Consider the following 17,920-nt stretch of genomic DNA (forward strand, 5'->3'; position numbering starts at 1 on the left):
ACGGACTGAAGATTCACCAAGCCTTGGGGTCTCTAAAGCTCACTGGAGTAGACAGAACTTCCAACCTGTTCTCAATTACCTGCTCGCTCTTAAGTTCCTTAAGCCCCTCAAGAACCCCCGATAGGAAGAGGGTGGTCTAAAGATGAAGTGACTAGAGGACTCTGAAATGCTGAAATGGGATGAAAAGTGTTTGGCAGAGGTTCATACAGGGATGGAGGGGGCAGGAGTGTTGAAGGGGGACATCCAAGTCAAAGAATAAAGGGCACTGAAGGAAAGTCTGAGGGTCACGAGAAGAAACACCATGCCCCTGAATCACCACTCCCCAGAATCAGACACACAGAGGGGTCAAGGGTGGGAAAGTTGTTTCATGGCCTCCCTCAGCACCCACTAACCCATGTGGATGGGCACCGTGGTACCTTGTGATGTCTAAGACTCCCAAAGCCCCCATTGGCTGGGGGAGTGCCTAGCTGACCAATCAGAGTGAAGGGTGTGGCTCCTCATTGTCCTGGGAAGGTATATATAGGGAGGTCCGAGGCAGAGATTCTGGGTTAGGCCACTTCATGGTGTCATCATGGCTAAGGGAACTAGGAAGCCACGGCAGCCAAGAAGAGTTGCAGTGCGGTTTGCTTCAAGGATGAAAGGAAGAAAGAAGACCCTTTGGCAACGGAGATACAGAGGCAGCGTGAAGGTAAGATGATTCCATCGACACTCCCCAGGTTCTCCATTGACTTTGGTGCCCAAGACCTCTACACTGCCCTTGCCTGGCGCAAAAGTCCTCATCAGGCCACCTCCCTTTTCATGAAGTCTCCTTTCCAACTCAGTTGTTATACTCTTTCCTCAAAACTCATAGCCTTCTCTTGTCTTTCAAGGCACGAAATATGACCATGAGGGTCAGAAGACCTCTAAAAGGAACCTTGAGAAAGAAAATCCGATCGTACGCCACTCCGTCGAAGAAGGTGAAGAAAACAAGAGAACCAAACTGTTTTCTCCGTTCCTGTGCACGTGAGAAACTGAACCAAGCCGAAAAAGGTACCAAAATATGAGTCAGAGTCAAAGAAGGGGGCAGAATCAAAAGAGAAGATAAGCTCAGCCACCCCAGAATGAGAGACCCTGGAGAAGTACAACCTGGGCAGCCAGTAACTGAATAGAAAAGGTCAGACAGTTTAGAATTGTGTCTCCAGTGGTCTGCTTTCTTAGAAATGGTTAACCAGGAAAAGACTGACTCTCACACTAACATAGTAAACTGATGGCTGCGATTAAAATAAACATCAAAGGGTGAAAAGATGATATTTGTGTGTGTGTGAATTTTCTGATGGGAAGGGAGGGAAGGAAGAAAAGAGGTGGGCACCTGAGTGGGGAGGGGTGCGAGGTCCCGAGACATTGGGGGACAGACCCTGAGGTCCCCAGTTAGCCAGAGAGGAGAGGCCTGGACTGGCTCAGGAGTCTGCACTGAAGATGGCTAACCCCGCTTATCAATGGATCTCAGCGGCAAGGAGTAGTGGTGTGGTGTTACTGCCATTGTTTGGGGTGTGGAATGACATGAGGGGCTAGATTGCCAGAACCCAGATGGGAAGAGGGTTTCACATGGGGATGGTGAATGTCATACTTCCCCTGAGAGAGGCAGGCAGAAATCACATCCTGGCCACTTACGTCATAATGGGCTTTGTTGCATCACTCACCTTTGCTGTCAGCTAAAGGTGCTCAGGAGGCACAAAATGCTGATCCAACTGAAACCCACAACCAGCACTCCCAAAGATTAAAATAATGTTTGGAGGGAACAGACCAAATATCAATTAGGCCACTGTTTTCCTAAGAAATTGGTGGGAGCAGTGTGTTCTCAAGGGCAGGGCAGTGGAGCTGGCCCAAATCCCGGTGCAGATGACAAACAGGATCACCACACACAGATAAATTTTTTGGGTGGTGGGCACCATGCAGTTTGTGGGATCTTAGTTCCCTGACCAGGGATTGAACCGGTTCCCCTTCTAGTGAAAGCATGGAGTCCTAACCCCTGGACAGCCAGAGAAGTCAGGACAGAGATTTTTGATACAGGTATCAACATAAGACTGAGTAAAAGCTGGTCTTATATTGATCATCATCCCCTCGTATTTCTAAATAACTACAGTCGTAAAATATTCTTCCCCCCAAAAATCTTTTGTAGTCCAAGCTCTGCAAGTTTTGTGGTTTAAATATAAGAGTATGGGGTATCTACTTTGAAGGCAAATTGGAAGTGGTCAAACAAGAGATGGCAAGGGTGAACGTCGACATTCTAGGGATCAGCGAACGAAAATGGACTGGAAAGTGTGGACTTACCTCAGATGACCATTATATCTACCACTGCGGGCAGGAACTCCTCAGAAGACATGGAGTAGCCATCACAGTCAACGAAAGAGTCCGGAATGCAGTACTTGGACGCAATCTCAAAAACGACAGAATGATCTCTGTTCGTCTCCAAGGCAAACCATTCAATATCACAGTTATCCAAGTCTAGGCCCCAAGCAGGAATGCTTAAGAAACTGAAATTGAACGGTTTTATGAAGACCTACAAGACCTTTTAGAACTAACACCCCAAAAAGATGCCCTTTTCATTATAGGGGTCTGGAATGCAAAAGTAGGAAGTCAAGAAACACCTGGAGTAACAGGCAAATTTGGCCTTGGAATGCAGAACGAAGCACGGCAAAGGCTAATAGAGTTTCGCCAAGAAAATGCACTGGTCATAACAAATACACTCTTCCAACCACACAAGTAAGACTCTACACATGGACATCACCTGATGGTCAAGAGTGAAATCAGATTGATTATATCCTTTGCCACCAAAGATGGAGAAGGTCTATACAGTCAACAAAAACAAGACCAGGAGCAGACTGTGGCTCAGGTCATGAACTCCTTATTACCAAATCCAGACTCAAATTGAAGAAAATAGGGAAAACCACTAGACCATTCAGGTATGACTTAAATCAAATCCCTTATGATTATGCAGTGGAAGTGAGAAATAGATTTAAGGGCCCAGATCTGATAGATAGAGTGCCTGATGAACGATGGAATGAGGTTCGTGACATTGTACAGGAGACAGGGATCAAGACTATCCCCATGGAAAAGAAATGCAGAAAAGCACAAGGGCTGTCTGGGGAGGCCTTACAAATAGCTGTGAAAAGAAGAGAAGCAAAAAGCAAAGGAGCAAAGCAAAGATATAAGCATCTGAATGCAGAGTTGGTGATGGACAGGGAGGCCTGGCGTGCTGTGATTCATGGGGTCACAAAGAGTCGGACACGACTGAGCAACTGAAAAGAACTGATTGCAATAGGGAGAATGTTTTGAACACACGTTCTTAACATGTCTCAAAATGGAACAGAAAAAGATATTTCGTTAACATGAAAGGATAAGCAGGGTGAGCAACAGCTCTGTGTGTGTGCGTGAGTTTGTGTATCTGTGTGTGTGTGTGTGTGTGTGAGTGTGTGTGTGTGTGTGTGAGATGGGGCAAGAGGTGGGGATGGATGAACAGACAGCATGATGGAGCAGTGCGACAGGAAGTGTTTCTTTCTGTAGTGAGCTGATTCTTAGAATGAGCTGTTAAGGGAGCCAGAAAGGTCTGACGCTTTGTGCCTGCTCAAGCTTGGGGGAAAGCTGAAGTTCAGAGGAGAGAAGGTTGGCTAAAGCTTAGCCAAGCCAAATGAGTGGGTATATTATGGATGACTGTGAGCACTTGGCCAGTCTCTGCTGTTGTTTCAGAGAGGCAAAGTCAGCCCTTAGACAGTATTGTTGTTACCACAATTGCAAGTCCATGTGCTTGATGCAGAATGAGGCCCATCAAAAGGAAATGTTTGAGTTTGGGACAGGGAAAGGTTGATTACAGATTCATACAAGGATGAGGGTGGCTCTTGCCCTAAGAACCCAAAGTTACTGAACGTTTTCAGTAAGTATGTTTAAAAGCAAAGGTTAGAGAAAGTTGTGGTAAGTTGTTTCAGACTTCGTGGTGTCACACCCTTTGTGCTTAAGGTTAGGTCATGGTCAGGTAATGATGTGCCTAAATATCTCTATCAGATGAATGTCATTTTCTGTCCTGCCAAGAGAGGGCAAAGTCTCAAGGAACACCTTTCACCGTGAAATGTCCCATCCTGGTCAAACAGAAACAGGTTTCCATTGGCAGCTCCTTCAGGGCAAGGTTCCCATATTCGACCCAGCTCTCATCCTTGATGGAGCCAGGTACCCCACACAATAGGTCCTGTCTCCTCAAGCTGTCCAACTGAGGAGACCAGTTCTCACAGCCTGAGACCCAGAAAGATGGCCACCTGCTATTAAGTTGCAGAGACAGGGATGGGGGAGAGGTTCACCGCTCCGCACGGCCTGGGCCAAGGCTAGTGGAGGGACTTAGTGAGGGCTCTGAATCACTAAAGGATGTAGTCCCCAGTCTATCCCCTGGGACCATCCAGCTCCCCCACTGGCGCAACGTTGGGTGATCTCCAGGCCCTCCACAAGAATGCCAGAATCTCTCTTCTCTCACTTTCCACCTGATGACCACCACACCACCCTTACTTAATCACTTCCCCAATGAATGGTCCCTCATTGACAGTAACTGTGGGCAGGGCCCACTGTGGTGCTGACCAATAGCTGAGCAGGACAATGAATGGCCACTCCTAGACAGTTGGCTGCTTGCAAATGGGGCCCTCTGAGGCACCAAGCAAGGCTGAGCCACACCTGCTGCCTAGGATCAGGGTGCGTTGAAAAGAAGCAGCCCAATGGCTAACTGCATAGGGCTGTGCTCACTCTGCTCTGTTACACTGTGCATAGAATAAGAATCACTGTGAGGTGAAGGTTTGTGAAAGTAGTTCTCAAGGTGGGCTGGCTTTCACATTCTTGTTGGCTTTGAAATATTAGCTATGCTATATGCGGCACATGTGATCATGTGGCAGCTGTCGGAGGGGCATATAGATGAGCACTGCTGACAGGCATGCCTGGGAATACAATGAAAAGAATGATGTACAACAGTTAAAGAAGCCTGTGAAATCAAATCCTGATTTGGAACAGAGTCCATTAAACAGAGTAAAGCACACTGGACCCAACGTATCCTTCGGTAACAGAGCAGCATGAGCACAGCCCTTAGCAGGTAGCCATTGCTGTGCCTGATGACTCCATATCCTGTTACTAAGCAACCGGTCTTGCCTAGCAGTTGGACAGTGCAACCCTGGGCCCTGCCCATAAGCAACCAACTATCAATGAGGTACCTACTGGTACTTCTCTTGCTCAGCTATTGGTCAGCTCCACAGTGGGCCCTATCTGATGATCGCTGTTAATGTGGGCCCACTGGGGAAGTGATTCACTCAAGAGTTAGGGGCGCAGTGGAAAACGGACTCTTGCCTTTGGGCACCTTCCTTTCCTTTTCTTCATTTTTGCCTAAATCGGGAATGTCTTTCTGGTAGATGGGGCAAAGTGAGTTTCCCTCCTCAACATGAGAGTTGAAGTGTCCCCAACAATATTAGTGGAGGAGGCATTTAACACTTTCTTTGCTCTGAAGTGTAATCTTATGGAGACGGTGTATAGATCTTGGGGCAACGGACTGAAGATTCACCAAGCCTTGGGGTCTCTAAAGCTCACTGGAGTAGACAGAACTTCCAACCTGTTCTCAATTACCTGCTCGCTCTTAAGTTCCTTAAGCCCCTCAAGAACCCCCGATAGGAAGAGGGTGGTCTAAAGATGAAGTGACTAGAGGACTCTGAAATGCTGAAATGGGATGAAAAGTGTTTGGCAGAGGTTCATACAGGGATGGAGGGGGCAGGAGTGTTGAAGGGGGACATCCAAGTCAAAGAATAAAGGGCACTGAAGGAAAGTCTGAGGGTCACGAGAAGAAACACCATGCCCCTGAATCACCACTCCCCAGAATCAGACACACAGAGGGGTCAAGGGTGGGAAAGTTGTTTCATGGCCTCCCTCAGCACCCACTAACCCATGTGGATGGGCACCGTGGTACCTTGTGATGTCTAAGACTCCCAAAGCCCCCATTGGCTGGGGGAGTGCCTAGCTGACCAATCAGAGTGAAGGGTGTGGCTCCTCATTGTCCTGGGAAGGTATATATAGGGAGGTCCGAGGCAGAGATTCTGGGTTAGGCCACTTCATGGTGTCATCATGGCTAAGGGAACTAGGAAGCCACGGCAGCCAAGAAGAGTTGCAGTGCGGTTTGCTTCAAGGATGAAAGGAAGAAAGAAGACCCTTTGGCAACGGAGATACAGAGGCAGCGTGAAGGTAAGATGATTCCATCGACACTCCCCAGGTTCTCCATTGACTTTGGTGCCCAAGACCTCTACACTGCCCTTGCCTGGCGCAAAAGTCCTCATCAGGCCACCTCCCTTTTCATGAAGTCTCCTTTCCAACTCAGTTGTTATACTCTTTCCTCAAAACTCATAGCCTTCTCTTGTCTTTCAAGGCACGAAATATGACCATGAGGGTCAGAAGACCTCTAAAAGGAACCTTGAGAAAGAAAATCCGATCGTACGCCACTCCGTCGAAGAAGGTGAAGAAAACAAGAGAACCAAACTGTTTTCTCCGTTCCTGTGCACGTGAGAAACTGAACCAAGCCGAAAAAGGTACCAAAATATGAGTCAGAGTCAAAGAAGGGGGCAGAATCAAAAGAGAAGATAAGCTCAGCCACCCCAGAATGAGAGACCCTGGAGAAGTACAACCTGGGCAGCCAGTAACTGAATAGAAAAGGTCAGACAGTTTAGAATTGTGTCTCCAGTGGTCTGCTTTCTTAGAAATGGTTAACCAGGAAAAGACTGACTCTCACACTAACATAGTAAACTGATGGCTGCGATTAAAATAAACATCAAAGGGTGAAAAGATGATATTTGTGTGTGTGTGAATTTTCTGATGGGAAGGGAGGGAAGGAAGAAAAGAGGTGGGCACCTGAGTGGGGAGGGGTGCGAGGTCCCGAGACATTGGGGGACAGACCCTGAGGTCCCCAGTTAGCCAGAGAGGAGAGGCCTGGACTGGCTCAGGAGTCTGCACTGAAGATGGCTAACCCCGCTTATCAATGGATCTCAGCGGCAAGGAGTAGTGGTGTGGTGTTACTGCCATTGTTTGGGGTGTGGAATGACATGAGGGGCTAGATTGCCAGAACCCAGATGGGAAGAGGGTTTCACATGGGGATGGTGAATGTCATACTTCCCCTGAGAGAGGCAGGCAGAAATCACATCCTGGCCACTTACGTCATAATGGGCTTTGTTGCATCACTCACCTTTGCTGTCAGCTAAAGGTGCTCAGGAGGCACAAAATGCTGATCCAACTGAAACCCACAACCAGCACTCCCAAAGATTAAAATAATGTTTGGAGGGAACAGACCAAATATCAATTAGGCCACTGTTTTCCTAAGAAATTGGTGGGAGCAGTGTGTTCTCAAGGGCAGGGCAGTGGAGCTGGCCCAAATCCCGGTGCAGATGACAAACAGGATCACCACACACAGATAAATTTTTTGGGTGGTGGGCACCATGCAGTTTGTGGGATCTTAGTTCCCTGACCAGGGATTGAACCGGTTCCCCTTCTAGTGAAAGCATGGAGTCCTAACCCCTGGACAGCCAGAGAAGTCAGGACAGAGATTTTTGATACAGGTATCAACATAAGACTGAGTAAAAGCTGGTCTTATATTGATCATCATCCCCTCGTATTTCTAAATAACTACAGTCGTAAAATATTCTTCCCCCCAAAAATCTTTTGTAGTCCAAGCTCTGCAAGTTTTGTGGTTTAAATATAAGAGTATGGGGTATCTACTTTGAAGGCAAATTGGAAGTGGTCAAACAAGAGATGGCAAGGGTGAACGTCGACATTCTAGGGATCAGCGAACGAAAATGGACTGGAAAGTGTGGACTTACCTCAGATGACCATTATATCTACCACTGCGGGCAGGAACTCCTCAGAAGACATGGAGTAGCCATCACAGTCAACGAAAGAGTCCGGAATGCAGTACTTGGACGCAATCTCAAAAACGACAGAATGATCTCTGTTCGTCTCCAAGGCAAACCATTCAATATCACAGTTATCCAAGTCTAGGCCCCAAGCAGGAATGCTTAAGAAACTGAAATTGAACGGTTTTATGAAGACCTACAAGACCTTTTAGAACTAACACCCCAAAAAGATGCCCTTTTCATTATAGGGGTCTGGAATGCAAAAGTAGGAAGTCAAGAAACACCTGGAGTAACAGGCAAATTTGGCCTTGGAATGCAGAACGAAGCACGGCAAAGGCTAATAGAGTTTCGCCAAGAAAATGCACTGGTCATAACAAATACACTCTTCCAACCACACAAGTAAGACTCTACACATGGACATCACCTGATGGTCAAGAGTGAAATCAGATTGATTATATCCTTTGCCACCAAAGATGGAGAAGGTCTATACAGTCAACAAAAACAAGACCAGGAGCAGACTGTGGCTCAGGTCATGAACTCCTTATTACCAAATCCAGACTCAAATTGAAGAAAATAGGGAAAACCACTAGACCATTCAGGTATGACTTAAATCAAATCCCTTATGATTATGCAGTGGAAGTGAGAAATAGATTTAAGGGCCCAGATCTGATAGATAGAGTGCCTGATGAACGATGGAATGAGGTTCGTGACATTGTACAGGAGACAGGGATCAAGACTATCCCCATGGAAAAGAAATGCAGAAAAGCACAAGGGCTGTCTGGGGAGGCCTTACAAATAGCTGTGAAAAGAAGAGAAGCAAAAAGCAAAGGAGCAAAGCAAAGATATAAGCATCTGAATGCAGAGTTGGTGATGGACAGGGAGGCCTGGCGTGCTGTGATTCATGGGGTCACAAAGAGTCGGACACGACTGAGCAACTGAAAAGAACTGATTGCAATAGGGAGAATGTTTTGAACACACGTTCTTAACATGTCTCAAAATGGAACAGAAAAAGATATTTCGTTAACATGAAAGGATAAGCAGGGTGAGCAACAGCTCTGTGTGTGTGCGTGAGTTTGTGTATCTGTGTGTGTGTGTGTGTGTGAGTGTGTGTGTGTGTGTGTGAGATGGGGCAAGAGGTGGGGATGGATGAACAGACAGCATGATGGAGCAGTGCGACAGGAAGTGTTTCTTTCTGTAGTGAGCTGATTCTTAGAATGAGCTGTTAAGGGAGCCAGAAAGGTCTGACGCTTTGTGCCTGCTCAAGCTTGGGGGAAAGCTGAAGTTCAGAGGAGAGAAGGTTGGCTAAAGCTTAGCCAAGCCAAATGAGTGGGTATATTATGGATGACTGTGAGCACTTGGCCAGGCTCTGCTGTTGTTTAAGAGAGGCAAAGTCAGCCCTTAGACAGTATTGTTGTTACCACAATTGCAAGTCCATGTGCTTGATGCAGAATGAGGCCCATCAAAAGGAAATGTTTGAGTTTGGGACAGGGAAAGGTTGATTACAGATTCATACAAGGATGAGGGTGGCTCTTGCCCTAAGAACCCAAAGTTACTGAACGTTTTCAGTAAGTATGTTTAAAAGCAAAGGTTAGAGAAAGTTGTGGTAAGTTGTTTCAGACTTCGTGGTGTCACACCCTTTGTGCTTAAGGTTAGGTCATGGTCAGGTAATGATGTGCCTAAATATCTCTATCAGATGAATGTCATTTTCTGTCCTGCCAAGAGAGGGCAAAGTCTCAAGGAACACCTTTCACCGTGAAATGTCCCATCCTGGTCAAACAGAAACAGGTTTCCATTGGCAGCTCCTTCAGGGCAAGGTTCCCATATTCGACCCAGCTCTCATCCTTGATGGAGCCAGGTACCCCACACAATAGGTCCTGTCTCCTCAAGCTGTCCACCTGAGGAGACCAGTTCTCACAGCCTGAGACCCAGAAAGATGGCCACCTGCTATTAAGTTGCAGAGACAGGGATGGGGGAGAGGTTCACCGCTCCGCACGGCCTGGGCCAAGGCTAGTGGAGGGACTTAGTGAGGGCTCTGAATCACTAAAGGATGTAGTCCCCAGTCTATCCCCTGGGACCATCCAGCTCCCCCACTGGCGCAACGTTGGGTGATCTCCAGGCCCTCCACAAGAATGCCAGAATCTCTCTTCTCTCACTTTCCACCTGATGACCACCACACCACCCTTACTTAATCACTTCCCCAATGAATGGTCCCTCATTGACAGTAACTGTGGGCAGGGCCCACTGTGGTGCTGACCAATAGCTGAGCAGGACAATGAATGGCCACTCCTAGACAGTTGGCTGCTTGCAAATGGGGCCCTCTGAGGCACCAAGCAAGGCTGAGCCACACCTGCTGCCTAGGATCAGGGTGCGTTGAAAAGAAGCAGCCCAATGGCTAACTGCATAGGGCTGTGCTCACTCTGCTCTGTTACACTGTGCATAGAATAAGAATCACTGTGAGGTGAAGGTTTGTGAAAGTCGTTCTCAAGGTGGGCTGGCTTTCACATTCTTGTTGGCTTTGAAATATTAGCTATGCTATATGCGGCACATGTGATCATGTGGCAGCTGTCGGAGGGGCATATAGATGAGCACTGCTGACAGGCATGCCTGGGAATACAATGAAAAGAATGATGTACAACAGTTAAAGAAGCCTGTGAAATCAAATCCTGATTTGGAACAGAGTCCATTAAACAGAGTAAAGCACACTGGACCCAACGTATCCTTCGGTAACAGAGCAGCATGAGCACAGCCCTTAGCAGGTAGCCATTGCTGTGCCTGATGACTCCATATCCTGTTACTAAGCAACCGGTCTTGCCTAGCAGTTGGACAGTGCAACCCTGGGCCCTGCCCATAAGCAACCAACTATCAATGAGGTACCTACTGGTACTTCTCTTGCTCAGCTATTGGTCAGCTCCACAGTGGGCCCTATCTGATGATCGCTGTTAATGTGGGCCCACTGGGGAAGTGATTCACTCAAGAGTTAGGGGCGCAGTGGAAAACGGACTCTTGCCTTTGGGCACCTTCCTTTCCTTTTCTTCATTTTTGCCTAAATCGGGAATGTCTTTCTGGTAGATGGGGCAAAGTGAGTTTCCCTCCTCAACATGAGAGTTGAAGTGTCCCCAACAATATTAGTGGAGGAGGCATTTAACACTTTCTTTGCTCTGAAGTGTAATCTTATGGAGACGGTGTATAGATCTTGGGGCAACGGACTGAAGATTCACCAAGCCTTGGGGTCTCTAAAGCTCACTGGAGTAGACAGAACTTCCAACCTGTTCTCAATTACCTGCTCGCTCTTAAGTTCCTTAAGCCCCTCAAGAACCCCCGATAGGAAGAGGGTGGTCTAAAGATGAAGTGACTAGAGGACTCTGAAATGCTGAAATGGGATGAAAAGTGTTTGGCAGAGGTTCATACAGGGATGGAGGGGGCAGGAGTGTTGAAGGGGGACATCCAAGTCAAAGAATAAAGGGCACTGAAGGAAAGTCTGAGGGTCACGAGAAGAAACACCATGCCCCTGAATCACCACTCCCCAGAATCAGACACACAGAGGGGTCAAGGGTGGGAAAGTTGTTTCATGGCCTCCCTCAGCACCCACTAACCCATGTGGATGGGCACCGTGGTACCTTGTGATGTCTAAGACTCCCAAAGCCCCCATTGGCTGGGGGAGTGCCTAGCTGACCAATCAGAGTGAAGGGTGTGGCTCCTCATTGTCCTGGGAAGGTATATATAGGGAGGTCCGAGGCAGAGATTCTGGGTTAGGCCACTTCATGGTGTCATCATGGCTAAGGGAACTAGGAAGCCACGGCAGCCAAGAAGAGTTGCAGTGCGGTTTGCTTCAAGGATGAAAGGAAGAAAGAAGACCCTTTGGCAACGGAGATACAGAGGCAGCGTGAAGGTAAGATGATTCCATCGACACTCCCCAGGTTCTCCATTGACTTTGGTGCCCAAGACCTCTACACTGCCCTTGCCTGGCGCAAAAGTCCTCATCAGGCCACCTCCCTTTTCATGAAGTCTCCTTTCCAACTCAGTTGTTATACTCTTTCCTCAAAACTCATAGCCTTCTCTTGTCTTTCAAGGCACGAAATATGACCATGAGGGTCAGAAGACCTCTAAAAGGAACCTTGAGAAAGAAAATCCGATCGTACGCCACTCCGTCGAAGAAGGTGAAGAAAACAAGAGAACCAAACTGTTTTCTCCGTTCCTGTGCACGTGAGAAACTGAACCAAGCCGAAAAAGGTACCAAAATATGAGTCAGAGTCAAAGAAGGGGGCAGAATCAAAAGAGAAGATAAGCTCAGCCACCCCAGAATGAGAGACCCTGGAGAAGTACAACCTGGGCAGCCAGTAACTGAATAGAAAAGGTCAGACAGTTTAGAATTGTGTCTCCAGTGGTCTGCTTTCTTAGAAATGGTTAACCAGGAAAAGACTGACTCTCACACTAACATAGTAAACTGATGGCTGCGATTAAAATAAACATCAAAGGGTGAAAAGATGATATTTGTGTGTGTGTGAATTTTCTGATGGGAAGGGAGGGAAGGAAGAAAAGAGGTGGGCACCTGAGTGGGGAGGGGTGCGAGGTCCCGAGACATTGGGGGACAGACCCTGAGGTCCCCAGTTAGCCAGAGAGGAGAGGCCTGGACTGGCTCAGGAGTCTGCACTGAAGATGGCTAACCCCGCTTATCAATGGATCTCAGCGGCAAGGAGTAGTGGTGTGGTGTTACTGCCATTGTTTGGGGTGTGGAATGACATGAGGGGCTAGATTGCCAGAACCCAGATGGGAAGAGGGTTTCACATGGGGATGGTGAATGTCATACTTCCCCTGAGAGAGGCAGGCAGAAATCACATCCTGGCCACTTACGTCATAATGGGCTTTGTTGCATCACTCACCTTTGCTGTCAGCTAAAGGTGCTCAGGAGGCACAAAATGCTGATCCAACTGAAACCCACAACCAGCACTCCCAAAGATTAAAATAATGTTTGGAGGGAACAGACCAAATATCAATTAGGCCACTGTTTTCCTAAGAAATTGGTGGGAGCAGTGTGTTCTCAAGGGCAGGGCAGTGGAGCTGGCCCAAATCCCGGTGCAGATGACAAACAGGATCACCACACACAGATAAATTTTTTGGGTGGTGGGCACCATGCAGTTTGTGGGATCTTAGTTCCCTGACCAGGGATTGAACCGGTTCCCCTTCTAGTGAAAGCATGGAGTCCTAACCCCTGGACAGCCAGAGAAGTCAGGACAGAGATTTTTGATACAGGTATCAACATAAGACTGAGTAAAAGCTGGTCTTATATTGATCATCATCCCCTCGTATTTCTAAATAACTACAGTCGTAAAATATTCTTCCCCCCAAAAATCTTTTGTAGTCCAAGCTCTGCAAGTTTTGTGGTTTAAATATAAGAGTATGGGGTATCTACTTTGAAGGCAAATTGGAAGTGGTCAAACAAGAGATGGCAAGGGTGAACGTCGACATTCTAGGGATCAGCGAACGAAAATGGACTGGAAAGTGTGGACTTACCTCAGATGACCATTATATCTACCACTGCGGGCAGGAACTCCTCAGAAGACATGGAGTAGCCATCACAGTCAACGAAAGAGTCCGGAATGCAGTACTTGGACGCAATCTCAAAAACGACAGAATGATCTCTGTTCGTCTCCAAGGCAAACCATTCAATATCACAGTTATCCAAGTCTAGGCCCCAAGCAGGAATGCTTAAGAAACTGAAATTGAACGGTTTTATGAAGACCTACAAGACCTTTTAGAACTAACACCCCAAAAAGATGCCCTTTTCATTATAGGGGTCTGGAATGCAAAAGTAGGAAGTCAAGAAACACCTGGAGTAACAGGCAAATTTGGCCTTGGAATGCAGAAGGAAGCACGGCAAAGGCTAATAGAGTTTCGCCAAGAAAATGCACTGGTCATAACAAATACACTCTTCCAACCACACAAGTAAGACTCTACACATGGACATCACCTGATGGTCAAGAGTGAAATCAGATTGATTATATCCTTTGCCACCAAAGATGGAGAAGGTCTATACAGTCAACAAAAACAAGACCAGGAGCAGACTGTGGCTCAGGTCATGAACTCCTTATTACCAAATCCAGACTCAAATTGAAGAAAATAGGGAAAACCACTAGACCATTCAGGTATGACTTAAATAAAATCCCTTATGATTATGCAGTGGAAGTGAGAAATAGATTTAAGGGCCCAGATCTGATAGATAGAGTGCCTGATGAACGATGGAATGAGGTTCGTGACATTGTACAGGAGACAGGGATCAAGACTATCCCCATGGAAAAGAAATGCAGAAAAGCACAAGGGCTGTCTGGGGAGGCCTTACAAATAGCTGTGAAAAGAAGAGAAGCAAAAAGCAAAGGAGCAAAGCAAAGATATAAGCATCTGAATGCAGAGTTGGTGATGGACAGGGAGGCCTGGCGTGCTGTGATTCATGGGGTCACAAAGAGTCGGACACGACTGAGCAACTGAAAAGAACTGATTGCAATAGGGAGAATGTTTTGAACACACGTTCTTAACATGTCTCAAAATGGAACAGAAAAAGATATTTCGTTAACATGAAAGGATAAGCAGGGTGAGCAACAGCTCTGTGTGTGTGCGTGAGTTTGTGTATCTGTGTGTGTGTGTGTGTGTGAGTGTGTGTGTGTGTGTGTGAGATGGGGCAAGAGGTGGGGATGGATGAACAGACAGCATGATGGAGCAGTGCGACAGGAAGTGTTTCTTTCTGTAGTGAGCTGATTCTTAGAATGAGCTGTTAAGGGAGCCAGAAAGGTCTGACGCTTTGTGCCTGCTCAAGCTTGGGGGAAAGCTGAAGTTCAGAGGAGAGAAGGTTGGCTAAAGCTTAGCCAAGCCAAATGAGTGGGTATATTATGGATGACTGTGAGCACTTGGCCAGTCTCTGCTGTTGTTTAAGAGAGGCAAAGTCAGCCCTTAGACAGTATTGTTGTTACCACAATTGCAAGTCCATGTGCTTGATGCAGAATGAGGCCCATCAAAAGGAAATGTTTGAGTTTGGGACAGGGAAAGGTTGATTACAGATTCATACAAGGATGAGGGTGGCTCTTGCCCTAAGAACCCAAAGTTACTGAACGTTTTCAGTAAGTATGTTTAAAAGCAAAGGTTAGAGAAAGTTGTGGTAAGTTGTTTCAGACTTCGTGGTGTCACACCCTTTGTGCTTAAGGTTAGGTCATGGTCAGGTAATGATGTGCCTAAATATCTCTATCAGATGAATGTCATTTTCTGTCCTGCCAAGAGAGGGCAAAGTCTCAAGGAACACCTTTCACCGTGAAATGTCCCATCCTGGTCAAACAGAAACAGGTTTCCATTGGCAGCTCCTTCAGGGCAAGGTTCCCATATTCGACCCAGCTCTCATCCTTGATGGAGCCAGGTACCCCACACAATAGGTCCTGTCTCCTCAAGCTGTCCACCTGAGGAGACCAGTTCTCACAGCCTGAGACCCAGAAAGATGGCCACCTGCTATTAAGTTGCAGAGACAGGGATGGGGGAGAGGTTCACCGCTCCGCACGGCCTGGGCCAAGGCTAGTGGAGGGACTTAGTGAGGGCTCTGAATCACTAAAGGATGTAGTCCCCAGTCTATCCCCTGGGACCATCCAGCTCCCCCACTGGCGCAACGTTGGGTGATCTCCAGGCCCTCCACAAGAATGCCAGAATCTCTCTTCTCTCACTTTCCACCTGATGACCACCACACCACCCTTACTTAATCACTTCCCCAATGAATGGTCCCTCATTGACAGTAACTGTGGGCAGGGCCCACTGTGGTGCTGACCAATAGCTGAGCAGGACAATGAATGGCCACTCCTAGACAGTTGGCTGCTTGCAAATGGGGCCCTCTGAGGCACCAAGCAAGGCTGAGCCACACCTGCTGCCTAGGATCAGGGTGCGTTGAAAAGAAGCAGCCCAATGGCTAACTGCATAGGGCTGTGCTCACTCTGCTCTGTTACACTGTGCATAGAATAAGAATCACTGTGAGGTGAAGGTTTGTGAAAGTCGTTCTCAAGGTGGGCTGGCTTTCACATTCTTGTTGGCTTTGAAATATTAGCTATGCTATATGCGGCACATGTGATCATGTGGCAGCTGTCGGAGGGGCATATAGATGAGCACTGCTGACAGGCATGCCTGGGAATACAATGAAAAGAATGATGTACAACAGTTAAAGAAGCCTGTGAAATCAAATCCTGATTTGGAACAGAGTCCATTAAACAGAGTAAAGCACACTGGACCCAACGTATCCTTCGGTAACAGAGCAGCATGAGCACAGCCCTTAGCAGGTAGCCATTGCTGTGCCTGATGACTCCATATCCTGTTACTAAGCAACCGGTCTTGCCTAGCAGTTGGACAGTGCAACCCTGGGCCCTGCCCATAAGCAACCAACTATCAATGAGGTACCTACTGGTACTTCTCTTGCTCAGCTATTGGTCAGCTCCACAGTGGGCCCTATCTGATGATCGCTGTTAATGTGGGCCCACTGGGGAAGTGATTCACTCAAGAGTTAGGGGCGCAGTGGAAAACGGACTCTTGCCTTTGGGCACCTTCCTTTCCTTTTCTTCATTTTTGCCTAAATCGGGAATGTCTTTCTGGTAGATGGGGCAAAGTGAGTTTCCCTCCTCAACATGAGAGTTGAAGTGTCCCCAACAATATTAGTGGAGGAGGCATTTAACACTTTCTTTGCTCTGAAGTGTAATCTTATGGAGACGGTGTATAGATCTTGGGGCAACGGACTGAAGATTCACCAAGCCTTGGGGTCTCTAAAGCTCACTGGAGTAGACAGAACTTCCAACCTGTTCTCAATTACCTGCTCGCTCTTAAGTTCCTTAAGCCCCTCAAGAACCCCCGATAGGAAGAGGGTGGTCTAAAGATGAAGTGACTAGAGGACTCTGAAATGCTGAAATGGGATGAAAAGTGTTTGGCAGAGGTTCATACAGGGATGGAGGGGGCAGGAGTGTTGAAGGGGGACATCCAAGTCAAAGAATAAAGGGCACTGAAGGAAAGTCTGAGGGTCACGAGAAGAAACACCATGCCCCTGAATCACCACTCCCCAGAAGCAGACACACAGAGGGGTCAAGGGTGGGAAAGTTGTTTCATGGCCTCCCTCAGCACCCACTAACCCATGTGGATGGGCACCGTGGTACCTTGTGATGTCTAAGACTCCCAAAGCCCCCATTGGCTGGGGGAGTGCCTAGCTGACCAATCAGAGTGAAGGGTGTGGCTCCTCATTGTCCTGGGAAGGTATATATAGGGAGGTCCGAGGCAGAGATTCTGGGTTAGGCCACTTCATGGTGTCATCATGGCTAAGGGAACTAGGAAGCCACGGCAGCCAAGAAGAGTTGCAGTGCGGTTTGCTTCAAGGATGAAAGGAAGAAAGAAGACCCTTTGGCAACGGAGATACAGAGGCAGCGTGAAGGTAAGATGATTCCATCGACACTCCCCAGGTTCTCCATTGACTTTGGTGCCCAAGACCTCTACACTGCCCTTGCCTGGCGCAAAAGTCCTCATCAGGCTACCTCCCTTTTCATGAAGTCTCCTTTCCAACTCAGTTGTTATACTCTTTCCTCAAAACTCATAGCCTTCTCTTGTCTTTCAAGGCACGAAATATGACCATGAGGGTCAGAAGACCTCTAAAAGGAACCTTGAGAAAGAAAATCCGATCGTACGCCACTCCGTCGAAGAAGGTGAAGAAAACAAGAGAACCAAACTGTTTTCTCCGTTCCTGTGCACGTGAGAAACTGAACCAAGCCGAAAAAGGTACCAAAATATGAGTCAGAGTCAAAGAAGGGGGCAGAATCAAAAGAGAAGATAAGCTCAGCCACCCCAGAATGAGAGACCCTGGAGAAGTACAACCTGGGCAGCCAGTAACTGAATAGAAAAGGTCAGACAGTTTAGAATTGTGTCTCCAGTGGTCTGCTTTCTTAGAAATGGTTAACCAGGAAAAGACTGACTCTCACACTAACATAGTAAACTGATGGCTGCGATTAAAATAAACATCAAAGGGTGAAAAGATG

At 47.4% G+C, this 17,920-nt stretch overlaps 2 protein-coding genes across 2 annotated transcripts; both read left to right on the top strand.

Annotated features, from left to right (window-relative positions):
- The first annotated feature begins 571 nt into the window (after positions 1 to 571).
- On the top strand, positions 572 to 6,552 carry LOC138930784 (spermatid nuclear transition protein 3-like). Its single transcript, XM_070291208.1, has 3 exons — positions 572 to 688; positions 870 to 1,002; positions 6,416 to 6,552. The coding sequence occupies exons 1-3, from the start codon at positions 572 to 574 to the stop codon at positions 6,550 to 6,552; spliced, it is 387 nt and encodes a 128-aa protein (XP_070147309.1).
- Positions 6,553 to 11,661: 5,109 nt separating this feature from the next.
- Positions 11,662 to 17,640, top strand: LOC138930785 (spermatid nuclear transition protein 3-like). Its single transcript, XM_070291209.1, has 3 exons — positions 11,662 to 11,778; positions 11,960 to 12,092; positions 17,504 to 17,640. Exons 1-3 carry the CDS (start codon positions 11,662 to 11,664, stop codon positions 17,638 to 17,640), a joined length of 387 nt encoding a protein of 128 aa, XP_070147310.1.
- The last annotated feature ends 280 nt before the right edge of the window (positions 17,641 to 17,920 follow it).

The sequence above is a fragment of the Ovis canadensis genome, chromosome X, assembly GCF_042477335.2.
Source record: "Ovis canadensis isolate MfBH-ARS-UI-01 breed Bighorn chromosome X, ARS-UI_OviCan_v2, whole genome shotgun sequence".
Lineage (NCBI taxonomy): Eukaryota > Metazoa > Chordata > Mammalia > Artiodactyla > Bovidae > Ovis > Ovis canadensis.